This window comes from Parambassis ranga, chromosome 15 (assembly GCF_900634625.1).
Source record: "Parambassis ranga chromosome 15, fParRan2.1, whole genome shotgun sequence".
NCBI classification, from domain to species: domain Eukaryota; kingdom Metazoa; phylum Chordata; class Actinopteri; family Ambassidae; genus Parambassis; species Parambassis ranga.
In genome coordinates, this window is record NC_041035.1 from 17,450,367 (window position 1) to 17,467,908 (window position 17,542).

The 17,542-nt window shown below is 42.0% G+C and overlaps 2 protein-coding genes across 3 annotated transcripts; one reads left to right on the forward strand and one right to left on the reverse strand.

Moving 5' to 3' along the window:
* Positions 1 to 92: 92 nt before the first annotated feature.
* Positions 93 to 15,161, reverse strand: heatr5b (HEAT repeat containing 5B). 2 transcript variants are annotated; one of them, XM_028422997.1, is made up of 36 exons: positions 15,120 to 15,161; positions 14,453 to 14,608; positions 14,158 to 14,369; positions 13,564 to 13,672; positions 13,296 to 13,445; positions 12,664 to 12,835; positions 12,416 to 12,573; positions 12,080 to 12,329; positions 10,518 to 10,673; positions 10,130 to 10,380; positions 9,928 to 10,039; positions 9,691 to 9,843; positions 9,500 to 9,599; positions 9,310 to 9,419; positions 9,062 to 9,225; positions 8,737 to 8,912; positions 8,505 to 8,610; positions 8,209 to 8,399; positions 7,870 to 8,029; positions 7,508 to 7,697; positions 7,130 to 7,299; positions 6,889 to 7,036; positions 6,620 to 6,799; positions 6,285 to 6,536; positions 5,839 to 6,020; positions 5,669 to 5,737; positions 4,654 to 4,833; positions 4,341 to 4,581; positions 3,991 to 4,227; positions 3,668 to 3,795; positions 3,122 to 3,266; positions 2,722 to 2,994; positions 2,363 to 2,587; positions 2,112 to 2,263; positions 1,806 to 2,019; positions 93 to 1,204 (listed from the first exon to the last, which is right to left on the reverse strand). In XM_028422997.1, the coding sequence occupies exons 2-36, from the start codon at positions 14,576 to 14,578 to the stop codon at positions 897 to 899; spliced, it is 6,150 nt and encodes a 2,049-aa protein (XP_028278798.1). In that variant the 5' UTR covers positions 14,579 to 14,608; positions 15,120 to 15,161; the 3' UTR covers positions 93 to 896. The 2 variants fall into 2 exon arrangements, with proteins under 2 accessions (XP_028278798.1, XP_028278797.1); XM_028422996.1 differs by having other exon boundaries at positions 12,035 to 12,329.
* A 200-nt stretch (positions 15,162 to 15,361) lies between these two features.
* Positions 15,362 to 17,309, forward strand: gpatch11 (G patch domain containing 11). The gene is made up of 8 exons (XM_028423597.1): positions 15,362 to 15,516; positions 15,654 to 15,880; positions 15,966 to 16,007; positions 16,108 to 16,228; positions 16,308 to 16,398; positions 16,499 to 16,618; positions 16,811 to 16,892; positions 16,997 to 17,309. Exons 1-8 carry the CDS (start codon positions 15,467 to 15,469, stop codon positions 17,050 to 17,052), a joined length of 789 nt encoding a protein of 262 aa, XP_028279398.1. The 5' UTR covers positions 15,362 to 15,466; the 3' UTR covers positions 17,053 to 17,309.
* The last annotated feature ends 233 nt before the right edge of the window (positions 17,310 to 17,542 follow it).

Sequence of the window (17,542 nt, forward strand, 5' to 3'; positions counted from 1 at the left end):
TTCTGCTACAGGGGCTGCCCGGAGGGTCGGACCTATATCTAGTGTTTGCCACAAATTTGGTACAGATTAAATAAATATACAATCAAAGACAGTTAATTCAAAGCAGCTTTATTCACATTTCGAGAAAAATGAAATTAAAATGTAATATATTTCAACCAATCAGCCAATTTATGAATCTCATATTTCCATGTATACAGACCATTATGACTCAAAATCAATCATCAATCAGCAAAACAATCAATATGATATGCAGCACATACAAACAGATCTGAGAAGTACAATCAATTTATCTTTAAATCACTTCTGATATAATCTCACTATTGGCTCCATATCGTGATCAAAAGTGATTTACAGTTTTGTAAATCAAAACTTTTGGGGAATGTTAACAACATAGCTTAAAAAGTAAAACATACTTTCAACAACAACAAAAAAAGAGAAAGAATAAAAAGTAACATCCATCAGTAACAATAAGTAGCCCCGAACGCTGCACACTAAGCTAAAGCTCCATTAAACAAACAGGCATGAGTGGAATGTAAAACACAACAACTGTAATGCTCATGGTGACGCAAAATCACAGAGAAAACGCCACAGCTAGCACCAACATTGTGGACGTGGAGGGTGAAGAACTGGAAAAATGTGGTGTGGTGCTACATACACACAATCGAAGTTTCCTACAGATTTTAAAGGAAACATTTCAAAGTGAACATTCAAAGACTTTTAATGATAATCACATAATTGTCTTGTTGACTGCAAGAAAAATCCATCCATCCCAAAAACGATGAGATGTAGAATAAATAAATACATTTAGGAAACTGATATCATTGATGTGGTACACTGAAAACAAACCAAAAACACAAAATTAGGCTGTGAGTGTTCAGTGCGTTTTTCTGGCGTGCTTAGAAGAAGCTCGTCTTGAGTTTGATGGTGGGTGCAGCTTGCACAGTTGGCTGAGCTTGCCTGGCTGCAGCTTTGGCTTTGCTGCTGGCCTGGTTGGCGCGTATTGCAGATTCCAACCGGGTTTTAAGCTCAGGTGCTTTACTAATTACTGTCTTGAAGGCAGCTGGATAGAGGGGGCCGATCCGCATTAAGTTCTGAAGAGCAAAATCATGCAGGGCTTTGGAGACTTGGGGTGCAGAGGAGATGGCGTTTTCATCCAAAAGGTAGGAGACGAGAGTCGGTACAAGAAGAAACAGCAGCTGGGCCCCTATTGAACAATAAAGCATTTAAACAATGAACAGGAAAACAAATAATGGACTATGATTAGACCAGATGAACCAGAGGTCATAAATCCAAAACGGAGACAAGAGATTATCAAAAGGCTCAAGGAGATCATTTCACCAGGGTGTCACTGTATCTCAGAACAATCCAACGTGACAACAATACAACCCCAAATATGTGTTTACAAGATCCTTCTCTCATATTACAGCATAGGATATTATTAGGTTTACAAAAGAAGATTTAAAAGGACCTCACTGCACAGTGAGAACACAAAATTATCAACGATTATCTGAGAAAAGAACTGAACGCTGCCAATACATGATCAAGAATACAAGCTTCACCTTAAACAATCCTAAATGAATAGAAGAAGAAAATAACGTAATGTTTAGATGGATACCCAAATTAACAGTAAATGAGTGCAGGGATTCTAAATTTAGCACTTAGTGCTTCATTGCTTTGATATTTAACAGCAGACATTGGAAGTCACAGCACTAAATATTTTAACAGACCTACTTTAACTGAGCTAAATGCTTAAATGGAACACAAATATGGTATTTTACTGGTCCATTAGACAGAGGAATACTTACGGTTCTGCTCTTCACCCATGCCAACCAGATTCTCCAGGACCCTGATGCCTTCCTGCACAGCTTGCAGCTCAGCAGCGGTCGCTGGCCGACTGCGCTCCACTGCCTGCAGCTTCTCCACCATGAGCGGAGCCAAAGCGTGGATATAAGGAGTTGAGAGAGCACGGCTGGAGTGTTGAAACACTGACAAGAGCAGCTGGTAACACCGGGCCTGAACCTGGTGCAACAAGAATCTCTCACTTACGAGCCACACACACAGACACCTGGATGTTTTGTTACTTGATTTGTTTTGTAAACACAGAAGCTTACCCATGGATCACTGCAGTTGAGGGCATTTCGAAAGCGCTCCATGCAGCCCTTCTGCAGGACAGTCACGCCTACAAGTTCATTGCTGGCTGACAGCAAGAAGAGTGTGATTGCTGTCAACATACTGACCTCATCCATGTCCGGCCTGGACTCATCTACAGAAATACACAAGAAATATCAAGATCAGATAAGATCATCTTTCTGAATCCACACAGAAAAACTCACAGTCACATATTTACTGTTTGCCTGCTTACCAGGCTGTGAGTACTCGAGCACAGATGCAAGACTGCTCCTCACAAGGCCAGTCCACTGCGTCTGCATGCTCTCTGCCCGGGTTGTTGGGGAAGTTATGATGGTCTTGATGCCCTGCAGGGCAGCTGACACAGGCACAGGCACCGAGTTGTCAGCAGTTTTGACTGCGGTTTCCCTTAGAACCCCAGTAATCAGGAAGAGCACTGTAGGTAGGATGGTCATGCTTCCTATGAAGACAAAAATGAATTACAAAAAGAACACTACATTACTGTAAAATCATTTATGCACACACTGTCACTGCACAGATTTGTGTAATATTTTGCATGCTGTGTGTTTTGTTGCAGTTTGCCTCAGGCCTCACCCGCAGGAGAGCAGAGCGCGGGCAGCTCTGCCAGAATAGAAACTGTGTTTGCCACCAGGCGTGCACTTTCTTCAGGTAGTCGCTGAGGCCTGAGTGGCACATGGCTGGGCGACTCTTTCATTCGTGTATTAAGCTGTGGTATGTGGCGGACCAGGATGAACACCAGCAGCTCCATGGCTGCAAACACTAGAGACTTGCCAGGGACAAGCTCCCCCATGTCTCCACCTTCCCCCAGGCTGAGCCGAGAGTCCTTCTCGCCTTCTTCCTCTTTGCCTAAGCAGAGAAACATAGTGACCTAAATAACTCAAATCACAACAAAATTCAGACAACTTTACTATGAATACAAAAAACACAAGTCATTCAGTCAAGGGCAAACAGAACAGGGCTTAGATGCACTGACCCTTGTTGGTCCTCTGTCGCTGCAGATGGTCCTGGGCAGCTCTGATGGTCTCTTGTACCACAGCAGTGACCTGGAGCTGGACAGCAGGGGGATCCCGGGTCAGCAGCAGCCTGTGGAGCACATTCAGAAGCTCCACTCCTAACAGCTACAACAGAAAAGAACAATCAGAGTTGCTACTGGGCATGCAAAGAATAGAAACAGTGATGCATGGGAAAGGAAATGAGTTAACTGGAGCAGCAAGACAGTAAACATCACATTAAGCTGTTATATTTACCAGATGTTTGCACTGAGGTGGTCAATGGTAAATATATCACTTGAACCAGACCAATGAAATAAACACTGTAAGATGTGACCACACACATAATTTACTTTTACATTTTGTCAAATCTGCCATCAACAAAGCACACATGGACTTGTAATATCAATTTATGCCACATGAGCTTAATTAAGAGGTGTGTTGTCTAAAGAAAAAAAAAGAGAAACAAAATTCAGCATTTAGAATGTATATAATCTGGATGTTTTACATGTGTAAATTTCTATTATTACCTGGTCTTCTGCAATATGAGTCTTAGCACAAGGGGATTCTAGCATAGTGCACAGGGCCTGCAGGCAGGACATCACATGTTCAATGGGCTCCTCCGGCCGTGGGAAGCAAAGAAACTCTATACTGACACCTGAGAGACACAACACAAAAATGCACTCAGGGTGTGTTCGTCTGTTTTTTTTTTCTTATTCACTAGCACTCTTTCACAGCAGACAGATGTGGGGCAGACCCAGGAAAACAAAACTCAGCTCATCTGTTCTTTCAGCCAGGCCTCTATCTACCTGAAGGAAAACAGACCAAAGATTTTAGCAATGTGTGTTTTTACCCAACATTAGGTGCATCCTGTCTTTCACTGACTCCTCAGAAGCCTTTATTGTAGAGGAGCCTCCCTGAGGGAGGCCAGGAGTCTTGGAGGGAGCTGACAGGACCTCCTCTTGATCTTCACCTGCTCCAAACCCAGTGCTGTTCAGCCACAGGGCCACTGCATGCAGCACAGGGGCCCAAGAGTTGCGATAGTGGAGCCTTGCTGTGTCTATAGTCTCTGGAGTATAGAATGCTCCACCTAAGAAACAGATTCACAAGAGTGGGGACATTAAATTTAAATGACTTGCCAATTTAACACATGTTTTATAGAAATGGATTTTCAGAATAGCAATGTCAGAATATGTCCTTTACCATCAGGTGGCAGCTGACTGGAGAACTCAGCAGGCAGAGTGAGTAGAGCATAGTCTCGCAGCATGGCTAGCCACAGACGGCTCAACGACGGCAGCTCTGGCTGCACCAAGGTGATGAGACTGTCAGGTGGAAGTACATCTGCACCCAGGTCATCTTCATCCTCATCCTCATCTCCACTTCTGACTGGTTTGGCAGGCTTAGACTCTGCTTCCTTCTTAATCTTCATTGCCACCACATACACCTGAGCAAGAGAGTAAGTGGTCAGATTACATACATTATTTTGTTATTATATAACACATGGGCCCATGCTCACCTCAGCCCAGGCCTTTAGCACAGCCAGCTTCTCCATGGTGGTGGCGCTCTCACTGTACAGCTGACTGGATGAGCCTTTCCCAGCCTGCACCTTATCCAGTGATGACACAAGCAGGTTGTGGACTCGCCGCAGATCATTGAGGTCACTGACCACGCCACTGCCAATCCACGTACTGCACACCTGAAGAGGGGTCAAGGTAATAATTGATCATTCTTTGCATTCCTGTGTCCTCTGTTATCTAATGATCCTCTGACAGCTTTAACATTTTAAAGTTGGTGTTACATAACTGAGCTGTCAAGGTTGATTTTCCATGCCGTTAAAGAGAGTCAAAGTGTCAGAAAAACATTGCAATTAAACGCAACTGGCATGTTGAGACTGGTTAAGTGGGGCACACAGTAAAATATTAATGCTACAGAAATACTTGTAGTGTTAGGAGGCCAAAGGCAGGAGTCTTCCTTTAAAGAGAGCCAAACACATGTTACAATGCAAATGTACTTAGCAGGACCACTGTTTACTTATTTAAACTATAGTTAAACTATAGTCAAACTACAGTGTGGCCTGCAAAAGGTACATATTGAGGTAAGGTAAATCTTCTGTGCAAGTCAGTCTATTTAGAAAATATAAGTTGTGACTGTTTCTGGTCTTCAGTAAGACTCAGAATAAAATTACAAATGGGGAATGCCAGAGAGAACATTTTAATAACATTGCTGACAGGATTGCCCCTGTCACTTACTCTTTATATCAGTCAAAAAAGTCTGAGAGTATCAAGCCAGAAAACCTGACACTGCTGGCTCTTAATGGGATGATGACTCACTCTGCGGTGGTAATTACCTTCTACTGAAGTCACAGTGCTTAAAAAAAGCATCTAACATCACAAAAATATATAAATATAGACGGGCTGTTATAAGAATGCATGATACAGTACAGACATGCCTTTCTGCAGCGCACACCTCAAACAGGGATATAAACTAAGAAGGCAACAGTTTTTTTAAAAATAAAATGTAATCAACATTACCTGGCATGCCTTAGCTGTTATGTCAGATGGTGTATCAGGTGAAAATGCAGGTCTGAGGGCAGCTCCGACCTAAACAGTTGCACAAGGTTCACTTTTTCAGTTGGTTTCACATTTTTTTGCATCTTTATTATCTTTGGACTTTTGCAGCATAATTAGGTTTTCAAACTTACATTGGCCTGATATTGTTCCAGGATAACATGCCCTGGGAACTCAGGCTCTGGTACAGACGCAAACTTTTTAATGATGTCCTCTAGGGCCTGCAGGCCAGCCATCCTCAGCTGGTTACTGTGGTCTGTGGCTGCCATGAAGGCCATGCGGATGAGGTCAGACAAATGGAGCACCAACAGATCTCCTGGATGCACAGAGATGGAAGAAACAAAAAAAAGCTACAATAATGAATCAGCAGATCATTAGAGATTAGTTTGTTTCACAATTTTACAGTCATTGATTATTATCTAACTTTCATATTCCTTTTATATTAAGTCGTACTGGATGGTAAAAAACATTTTTAGTACGAACTAAAATTTTATTTTGAAGGACTAAAGATCCTGTGGCACTGGCAGAAATCTTAAAATGAGCTCTGAGCTCACAGTTTTGTCATCATGGTAAATTGTACCTTTGGGGTTCTTGGCCTGTGCAGAGCGGGCAGCTGCCAGGTCAAAGTGCACTTTGTCTGCATTCTCACATAACAAGATGATGCGACACAAGCAGTCTGCAGCAAACACCCTTGTCACCCAGCGCGGAGCCACAGAGGGCTTGGATTTGTCGTCGTCGCCCAGGCCTGTGAACATGGTGTCATCATCCATCTCGTCTTTTTTCTCACCGTCTTCCTCCTTTTCCACCTCGAATGCAACAGCTCCCCCTACATCTGAAGGAGGAGATGTATTCATTTATTATACAATGATTTAAAGGAGATGATTTAGATTTAGTCAACTTGCTTTGCAGATTTACCTGTAGTTGCTGCAAGGACATCTTTACAGAGTTTCAACCAATGAGAAAGCTTTTCCACAGCAAGAGATGATAGCATGTGACCCAGTGTGTCATGGATGTCAGAACACAGCTTCCTGTCTGTCTCACGATCCAACATGCCAAATAAAACACCCTCCAGACCAGTCTCTGTGATGTTCAGATCTGAATCAGGGAGAAATTTAATACAGTCAGAGTCACAGGGCCTCGCTAAAGTATACTAGACACACAGACGTTTATCAGGGTTTACTCACTGATTGTTGTGTTATCTTTGCTGTCTCCTGATCTCTTTGCCAGACTCATGGCATACTCACAGACCTCCGCAGCCTCTCTTTGAGCAAGTTGTCTCAGACAGGCCACGGCTGCTCGACGCAGCAACAGGTGTGAGCTGCATAGGTGCACCTGCAGGAAACCAACAGTACAGTGGGATACTGTGAATAAGACTAAAATAACTATAATTGCTGTGTTTGTAGTATAAATCTGCTGATGGCTTACACAGAGACAGGGCACCAGGCTGGACAGGTTGACATGTCGTGGAGCAAACATGTGCAGCTGCTGCAAACAGGAGATCGCAGCTGCCTGCACGAGTGAGTCAGAGTGGTCCTGCATTATGGCACAACCAACCAGGCAGGAGGAGCGGATGGTGGAAATAGTGGCTCCATTTCCTGGACAGACAAAGAAACTGTTTTTCTTAGCAGTTGGACAATATACTGTGTGCTCTCCATTGTGCTTCAGTGTGTTCCAGAGGCCTACAAAATTGATTGCATGCCACCTGCTGGTCAGTGTTGTAACATTACTTTCTAAGAAATGAAAGTCAAATGAGAGAACCGCAGTTACACATGATGGTTTTGATTTGGTTTCTGCCACAGTTACCCTGTAATTCTGGTCCCACTGTGGTGATGAGAGCTCCTAGGCAGCGGCCCAAACACTGGTGCACCTCTGTGTGCGACGGGGGCACAGTGAGGAGCAGAGTGAGAACCAGGGAGAGTGTAGGCTCCACGTAGCCTCTGTACATTGGGCCACTCGAATCCACAATCAGAGCCAGTGAGTGCAGAGCCCACGTCTGGTTAAAAAGCATAAACAATAACTAGATCAGTGTGATGCAAAGAAAAACATCTTGATGTAAGGAATTTAAACTTGTTACTTAAACCAAATAGAAAATAAAATCCATCTTCTCCCTGGGTAACAAAATTGAATTTCAAATCCATTCCTCCTGTGGATCTAATTTACTATACCTGGACCTCATGAGAAGATCCATCCTGGGCCAGGGCCAACAGGATGCTGACACTAGTCTTTAAGTGCTGGCCAGAGCCAATTCCTCCAACATATCGATGCAGACAGCCAAGAGCCAGTGAATGACCCGTCCTTGAAACAACATCACGTGCTGACTTCAGTCTGTACAGAACAACAGAAATATGGATCCCATGTTTAAAGTCAATGATAAAGAAGTGAGAATCAGTCATGGGCAGATAAATACCAATCACACCGAAAATAATTACTTTATTTATTTGGTTACTCCTGGTTCCTAATGGTAAAAAAAAGATAAACAGAAAAGAAAATTATCATATGCCTACTTGTCGAAGCTGGTTTGTGCCATTCTAGCGATGAAGGTAGCCTCTCCGACAACCTGAGCCATCCTGCCCAGGGCCTCCCCAGCAGCACAGCGTAAGATAGGGTTGGGATTGTCCAGAGCTCCCATCACCAGAGCCAGGGCTGATTTACGCACCTCCTCAGGGCCCAGAGTACTCTTATTCTCAGCCAAACCCTTCAGTCAGAAAGAAAGGGATGCATTATTTCTCACTGTATGTATTACCTGAATAATTAAACATGACATCCCCATCTTAATATAATATGAAACACGTTTTTTTACCTTGAGAGCACTCAGGACTGCTGTAAATATGTTCAGTTGGACTGCTTGCTGTCGAACTCCTTTAGCCTGCTTTATGCACTCTGCAAAGTGGTCTAGCATCTGCAGCCTATATCAGAATGCCGAAATGAATATGAGGAAAATGTTACAAGAACATTTTCATGTAACAAAGACATAATGTAATGCAAACTATCAACCTATTTTTATGTCCCATAGCAATGACTAAACTGTTTACCTGTGTTTGAAGGAGACATGTGGGAAAACGACGCCAAACAGTGCCACTGAAGCATCGATCACTGACACACCCAAAGGGAGAGGCCCTGGAATGGCCTCGCCCACAGGGACACGCAGGTAGATTGATGAAGGATCGTGTTCCAGAGCTCCGCTGCCAGACGCACTGTTGGGCTGCAGCTGTTTTGGAATGATTGTACATTAACACACACCAGCACAGAACAGACATTAGGTGCCAAAGAAATAAGTGCAAACAGTATATGTTAAAACAGTGACTATTTCATAGTACTGTTTGTGGATTCCTCAGGCCGTAGGTCATTTGAACTAACCTGATCCTCTATGGACTTATGATCAGTCTCCTGTAACCAGGAGCCCATGAGCACACTATCATCATAGTGACACAGTGAGCGCAGCAAAGAGGTGGTGGTGTTGGCAGAGTTGTCAGTCAAAGTAAACTCCGCCACTAACTCCCTCAGGAGGGCGTTGAAGCTTCCTGTAATAGAAGATTAAAGATTTATAAGAAAAAAAAATGTTGACTTCTGTAAAATACAGTACAAGAAACATGCAAACATGGTACCTTCATAAGTTTTAGGAGGCAAAAGAGCCAGGATGTCGTACAACCTGAGCCTCACCATCGCTGCACTTGCTTTAAGGTGAGCACCATGGACTTTAATGATGGCAGGGACACTAAGATAATATCACAGGCATTAGATAAAAACAGAAAAATAAAATGCATTTAAGAAATTGTTGTAACATGTCACACTCACTGAGACATCATTGTCATAGCACACTCAATGGGAGTCATAAGCCTGCGGATGACATCTTCAGTAAGAAGCTCAGGACAGTGGGCCACAAAGCTACGCATGGCTACAGGAGAAAGAAACGAGTGCATGTCAGAACTCTGTGTGCTGATTTACAGAGCGTGTGCACATACACGTAGCAGGTGTGTGTTCTTTACCACACAGGGCTCCTGCTCGGCCCTCCAGGGTGACCTGCCAGGTGAAGGAATCTCCTCTGGCCTTTTCCGCCTCCAGCTCCTTCTGGGAGCGAGGAAACACATTCCTCCACAGGAGCAGCATTTTCGGGAGGTGATACCGCACAAGAGAGGGGCCTAGGAACACACCACATTGTTAGTGAGAAGGAAAAACAACTACTCACAAATAGTCAAGCACCAACAAATGTCTTGTAGACTCACCTAAAGTCATGAGAGCCCCCAGCAGCAGCCATCCAGCCTGCGTACGCTGCAGGGACAGTCGACTATTCTGAGCAGCTGTACGCAGGAGGTCTTCTGCTATACTCACCACCAACTATTGACATGCAACAAAGATCATTTAGTCTTTAAATCAAGCACTCAAGGTCAGTCAAGAGTAATACGATAACACTGTGTAACTACACACCTTTCCCTTAGAGTGGGGGATACCTAGAGGGCACTGATGTACGCCGCCCAGCAAAGCAGCCATGGCAAAGCTGTAGCCGCTTACAGCCTCAGGTGAACTCTTAAGATTGTTGATTCTCTCTGCACAGCGGTCCAGTAGTGGGGTCAGCTGATAGGGCAGTGCCACGGCAACACAGCGCAGACACCAAGCAGCTGCCAAGCGTGCTGCCATGCTTGGGTGCAACAGCACAGAAGTCACGGTTTCAAGAAGCCCTGAAGAACATGGAGTAGTTAATGAAGTCTCCCTTTTTCTGACTTTAGTGTCTCACCAATAAAAGCAATGTCAGATTGTCAATAGGAGTTATTGCCTTTATTTCTTTATTAGTTTGACTGCGGTAATTGTTTCTCACCTATAGACGGCTCCTGGATGAGTGGTGAAGCTGTGGCACTCAGACTCTGAACTAAACTCCCCAATTCTTTCAGAGCACACACCATCACATGCTGACTGGCGGAGACATCAGCTGCCCCCGCCTTGTTCTCTCCACTGATGTCATTCACCACAGCCTCTGTACAAGCACACAGAAGAGAGAGAGAGAGAACCAAGCAACAAGGATTCATCAGTTTCAGTGTTAAGTTTAAATTTCACATACAATATCTTGTTGTTTCTAACTCAGAATGTATGTAGCACTGATGGCTGATGTGGCTCAGAATCAATCAATCAATCAATTTAAGCCGTTAAATATATCACAAAATAATCATAACCATCAGCACTATAAAATTAATTAACTTGAAGTAACACAACTGAGCACATTAAGCCATGTATTGCTACAAATTCTGCAACTACAGAGTTTCACAAAGACACACACTACAAATGCCTGACACAGAGGTCCGAGGATTTCTTTCTTACAGAAAACAATTATAGACAAGTAACAAATCTATGGTCCTGAAAGTATGAAAGTACCAAAAAAGAATTCTTCTGTTGCATCTGATTGCCGTTTGTCAAGAACTGAAATCCTCTGAGCTCTAAATAGCCAACAGTTAAGACAGATCACACAAAGTCTTAAAGAAGAGATTTAAAGTCGATTCCTGAACTGTGGGACTCTGAATCATCTGTAGACAGACTATTTCAATCATTGCTCCAGGTAACATTTTCCCAGTTACATTTAGCATGAACTTTTGTCGCATTTCAAGAAGTCTCACAAATCCAGCTGGTTGGAAAAGCTACAGAAGCAAGTCAAGAGTGAAAACAATGATGAACCCAAATCAGGTTTTAAGAAAGACCAACATTCAACGTCATTTTCAATTTCTGTCTCAACATCAACAAGATAAAACAAATTACATTTGTTTAAAGGTTGCAAAGCAAATCAGAGTAAGAATCATCCCTTTTGAATGATAAAGGTGTTTTTTGCTTTAAATTATTGATCTGATAATGTGATGGAAAAAGAATATTTTGGTGTGGCACACTTGAAAATATTATGTTTTGCTGCAGGTGGGAAATGGCTTTTTCACCATTATGTGTTTGTGATTAATTGCACATGCATTTTTTTCTGCTGATGAAAGCCGTATGTCAACAGCCAAAACAAAACGGATGTTATCAGCTCCTCTGGGACCATGAGGCAACAAGAGAATGTGAATTCACAGGCAATAAGCCATGAAGGCGATGCAATAATGCAAGCATGGGGGTTTTAAACATGTTTGCTGAGCTGGCAATGGATGATGTTACTGGCATGAAGATGCTGCTCTCTGTGGTTAAAGGAGATGTAAAGAAAGAGGAGAGTGATGCAAGAGGCAGAACACAAGAAAGCACCCAGCTCCAGAAAGAAAAGAAAAGCCATCTCTGTACACAACACAAGCACAAACCATGCAAGATTTTTAAAAAACCCAATGAGAGGTGAATTAAAGATGATAATAATGGATGAGTACTTACTCTGTAATGCTCTGAACCGTGATATTTCCCCCCCATCCTCCTTACCCACAGCCCTCATTTGCTTGCTGATGGCTTGGCAGATTTCTTTGCCTGCTGCAATTTGTGCTTTTTCCCCAAGTAAACCCCCCAGGGTGGCACGCAGCATGAAGGAGACACAGCGGCGTGAGTACACGGCCTCAACGTGAGTCTGTGTGGCCCGCGGATGAGACACTAGGTCCAAAACGTGGGACAGAAATGTGGCAAAGTTGCGCTCCAGCCACTGACCACCAAGTGTTGTTACAAACACGACGTAAGCCTGAGGAGAAAAAAGCAGGACTACAGATAAGGTGGATGAACCAGACAATCCAGGTACGATTCTTAATATGTCAGAAGTCACCGTACCTGTGTGACGCCCACCCGCACCTCCCTGCTGACAGAACCTCCCCCCTTTAACATCTCCCCTCCACTTTTCAGGAACCCAGATCCACCACGCAGAAAGCCTGTGGCCATTAGCTCCAGCACCTCCTCCAGAGAGGCCCGCTTCACATTCTGACGCATCACTGTGGGAGAAAAAAAAGTTGAAGATGGAGATCATGGAGAACAAAAGTGGTGAGGCCAAACATAACACACAAATCAACCCTTTAACCTACCAGCAGCCTGTTTGGGCATCAGGGCTGTGGCCATTACTGTTCCCAGCAGTTTGGCAACTGCAACACGAACACCATAATTTGACCCTTCCAAGGCTTTGAAACATAAAGTTGCCACGTTTTCCAGTTCTGTCGTCCACATGAACACTGCCTCATTCTGCAGCTCCAACAGGCACTGCTCAGACAAGAAAAAGTTCCTATTACTATCATGCAGGTGCAGAAAATGGTAATGTAAGTGGCCTACTTATATCCTACAATGTGTTACAAGTATAATATGATAATATAGTATATATTATGAGTACAATATATAGTTAAACCGGTGTGATGCCTTCTAAACAGGAAATCAATTTACACAATGAGGAAGTGGAGGACATATTTTGCTCAACATATCTCAGTTTGATTAACATAAAATGACACAGCAGAAGAACATGAGACAGTGATGTTCTTCCTCCAACAGTGAAGTATATTCCTACAAACACAGATTATAGACTAAACGATGCTCACAAGACATCACCTGGTCCCTATTTTTATTATATGTGTACAAAACCTGCTAATTATTAGAGAAGGCCTTTGAAAATAACTTTATGCAACACCAATGATTTAGTTTGTAGGAATAATCCACCCCCGAGACCAACCTTTGCCACAGCACAGCGTACAGCCATGGACCTGTCTGTGAGTAGTGAGCGTGCATTCTTGTAGATATCTCTGTGACATGATGCAGCAGCTCCACCCAGTCCACTAAGCACCTTCTGCAAGCTGAGGAGGATCTCTCCCCTGCCTTGAGACTAGACCGATAAAGTACAAATGAAATAAAAGGATTAAAAGTGATTCAGTTTCAGGAATATCTCCATCATAAAATTTGACCTCAAACTATACTACATTTTCTAATTGAAAAAGTCATACCTCTGCACTCTTTAATGCCTTCAAAAGATTATTAATGGTGTCTGGAAAGGAGCTTCCCAGCATCCTGCCCATCCTCTCATAAAAAGCTCCAACACATGCCACAGCAGCACTGCAACATATGCGTCAAAATTAAATAATAACATATAAAATATATTAAATATGTGATTTAGAAAAGCAACACAATTTTAATCTCACATCAATAAACATGCTTTTATATATTATAAACACTGCAGGGGCAGCACAGTGACCCCTGTGTGTACCCTGCATCCCTTCTAAATCTGTACAAAAACAAGCAGCAGGAAAGAACAATTAATAACACCATGGACTGATGCAGCTACGCCCAACGTTAGACTCTATTAATGCTAGCATGAAATGGCATAATATCTGTTTATGCACACTTAATCCTCCATTTAGACATAATGTGTAATTCTCCAGATTAATATTTGGCTCAGCTGCTAATGCCCTTAAAGGTGGGCCCACAGTATATGCCTGCCACTCTAAAAGCAGCAGTTATATCTCAGTGCAAATAAATTCTGACTAAATATTTACATGCAGAATTAGTGAATTTAAAAAAAAAATTGAACAGAAACTTACAGTTTTGTTGGTAAGTATGCAGGTGTGTCATCTTTGTTTTTGATGATGTCGTTGCATTTATCTAAAGTCTGAAAAACAGTGAAGGTGTCCCCGATGCTGTAGAGAGTAGCAAGGTTTTTGGCCAAGAGTTTTCTCGTTGGTGGTCCAGGGGCACTGCTGATGAGTCCCGTCAGCTGTTCCACCAGCTTCTTTTGCTTTTCCTTCACATCCACCTGCCATTTTAACACAGCCTGTTAGTCACAAGCTGCCTCTAATACTGTCACACACTCAGAAATACAATGCACAAATGTGTCACCTTGTTTGCTGCCACAAGCACTTTATCCAAGAAGCGGAGCCATTCAAAGATGAAGACAGGCCTCTTTGCTTCAGTGATCTGGGCCAAAGCATCTTCGTTGAGCAGCAAACTATGAGCCAGCTCCATGGTGTGGGTCTTTGAACACAGTGCTGCTCTCTGCAATGTTAAGTTCACCTTGTCAATAATATCTCCTTTCTACCATTTATATTATTTTACCTATACTATATTTACGCTTTTCTATTATCCAACCAGACAAACTATCGCTTAAATAGCATAAAACAGCACCTGAGATACTAAGATAGTAATGTGGATGTAGGCGTCCCTTCAACGTCTATATTATCGACACGCGTTCTATACATATATATATTTAAAAAGCCGGTTGGTGTCATCAACAGTTCTTATGTATAATTTAAAAAGCTGTACAGTAAAATGACATTGCTGTGTAATGTTGACAGCTGTCAGCCTCCAGCTGCTCACAGGCGAAGTTAGCAACCTAAGCTAGCTAGTTCCTACGAGGAACAAGCTACATTGCGGGTACACATTCCCAACTAAACGGGCTTTTAGCCCTCTGTCGTTACAATTTAAAGCATCTACACGTTCAAACAATACGTCTGTAAACATATTGTCCTGAAATATGGGAGACGTGTAACACAATTGCTCATCCTACCTGTGTTTCGATGACCCAGGATGAATGACGACGGGTATCCGCGGTGTCGCATTAAAATTAGTCCGATGTTAAACCAAACCCATTGTGTAATGTAACTAAAATAACGAAAAACATATTTTTAAAAAATAGGCCATGACTGTGTTACATTATGTTTACAATTTATTAAATTGTTTCTGTGAAATTAGGAATCGTTTATCAAACATACGGAACGTTGTTGCAGACCTAGCAGTTGGTCGGGACGTATTTCCGAACGAACCAAACATTAGCGGAGCAAATTTAATAGCATATCCCAGTGAAATCCTTAGCTGTTCTTTTCTACGTTATTTTTTCTCCCGTGTAGATCCACAATGTCTGATGAAGAAGAGGACTATATGTCTGATGCATTTCTAAATAAGATGTAAGTATTTTGTGGGAAGAAATAAGTATTTTAGCTCAGCAGTGTCAGACGAGGATAACAGAGAATGTGGCGTCATTGCTTTAAGAACAACAACAACAGTATTCCTAATAATACCAATAACTTTTTCTGTCTTTTAGTCAAGATGTGAAACCAGGTGTCAGCATGGTAAGGCGAGTAAAAGAGGCAATGAAAAAGGAGGCACAGCAGAAAGATAAGAACACTAAGAACCGTCAGAAGACCTACAAGGAGCAGGAGAAGGAAAGCCGAGAAACAGCTCTGCAGAGCTCCATCAGCACTGAGAACAAGGGATTTGCACTTTTGCAGAAAATGGGCTACAAAGCTGGTCAAGGCCTTGGAAAGGAAGGCAAGTTTATCTTTATTACTTCTCCCTTTATCTGTCATACCCTTGCCATGAGTAATAATGGTAACTTGATTACCCTTTCATTCAGGAGCAGGAAGGGTTGATCCAATTCCACTGAACATCAAAACAGGTGGGCAGTATAGTTTTAAATATTAAAGGTTATTTGTTAATCTTGTGTATAATCCAACAGATGAGTGCATATGTTTTTTTTTTATGTCTTAATTAATCAGACAGAGGGGGCATCGGAATGGAAGAGATGAAGAAAAGAAAAGCTGAGGAGGAACTTCATTATTATCAGCAGAAAGTACGCGTCAGACAACAGAATGAGACCAAATCACTGGAAGATTTTAGGTGAAGTTTGCACCGAAAAGCACAATGCATCCTCCCACATTTCATAGTGTCCATATAATCTTGTTCTTTTTCATTGCAGGTCAAGAGTCAGAACAGAGAGAGAAGAGCGAAAGATTGAAGGGGATCTCAAGAGGAGTCAGCGATCGTGTGAACAGCTCGACAGTCAGAAGGTTGAAGGATTTTTTTTCAGCCCTTTAATCCTTCTCTAAGCTATTTTGAGTTAGAATTTTCTGTGTATGAGTCCTTATCTGAGGTGTCTGTGTGTTTCAGGGTATAACTACTCCTAGAGAAAGCTGGTATTGGCCTAAAGCAGATGCTGATGAAGAGGAAGATGACGTTGAGGAGGAGGAAGAGGAAGAGGAAGAAGAAGAGGAAATAATTGAACTAACTGTTAGTATTTTATTGAGATTTTCTTTCCTAAATACATTACAGTTTTGTTTCTTGTTCATGAATAAATGTTTAAAATGTGTCACACAAAACAGAAACATAGGACAGAACTTGATAATGAATTTACTAGCACATTTTTCAGTAAAGTATTTTCTTAGGGTTTTAATAGTGATCAATGTGCCTCTTTTTTTACAGTCCTTTGATAAACTGCAAATTCTGACATCCTACTTGAGAGGCGTCCATTTTTACTGTATATGGTGTGGGACCACCTATAATGGTAAGCATGGGAGCAGCATGGCAGCAGTTTCATGATTGGTGATTTATTACATTGGCTGATTTATATATATATATATATATATATATATGTTTTGTTTTGTGCAGATGAAGAGGACTTGCAGTCTAACTGTCCTGGTGATACAGCAGCAGACCACGAATGAACATGAAAGAATGCACAGTAGTTACATATGTTTGATTTTGGAAATATTAGTATATCAGACACCAAACTGTGTGGCACAGGGTCATGGTTTAATTAGCAGATTAAGTAATGAAAACTGGAGTAAAATTGAATAACCATAATTTGTATTTACTGTCCATTGTTTGAAGAACATCCATATTTCTAACTGTGTCAGATTTTTGTTTTACTTCTTGGATACATTTTAATATTTGCATTAAAAAGACGTTTTAAGATCATTTACATACATGTTTTCATTAAATATTTTTTTAAACAAAAATGTGCCTGTTTCTCTTCATTTTAATTCAGCCTGCTGAATAGTAATAATCTTTGGATTCGTGAGAATCAGAATGTGAAACAAGAATTATTAAAAATAATTATTGTTTGTGTAATATTTCTGTAAAAATGAATATTATATAAATGCATTGTGACTGGATTACTTTGTATTGCAGTTGCCCCAATAACAACTACATTTC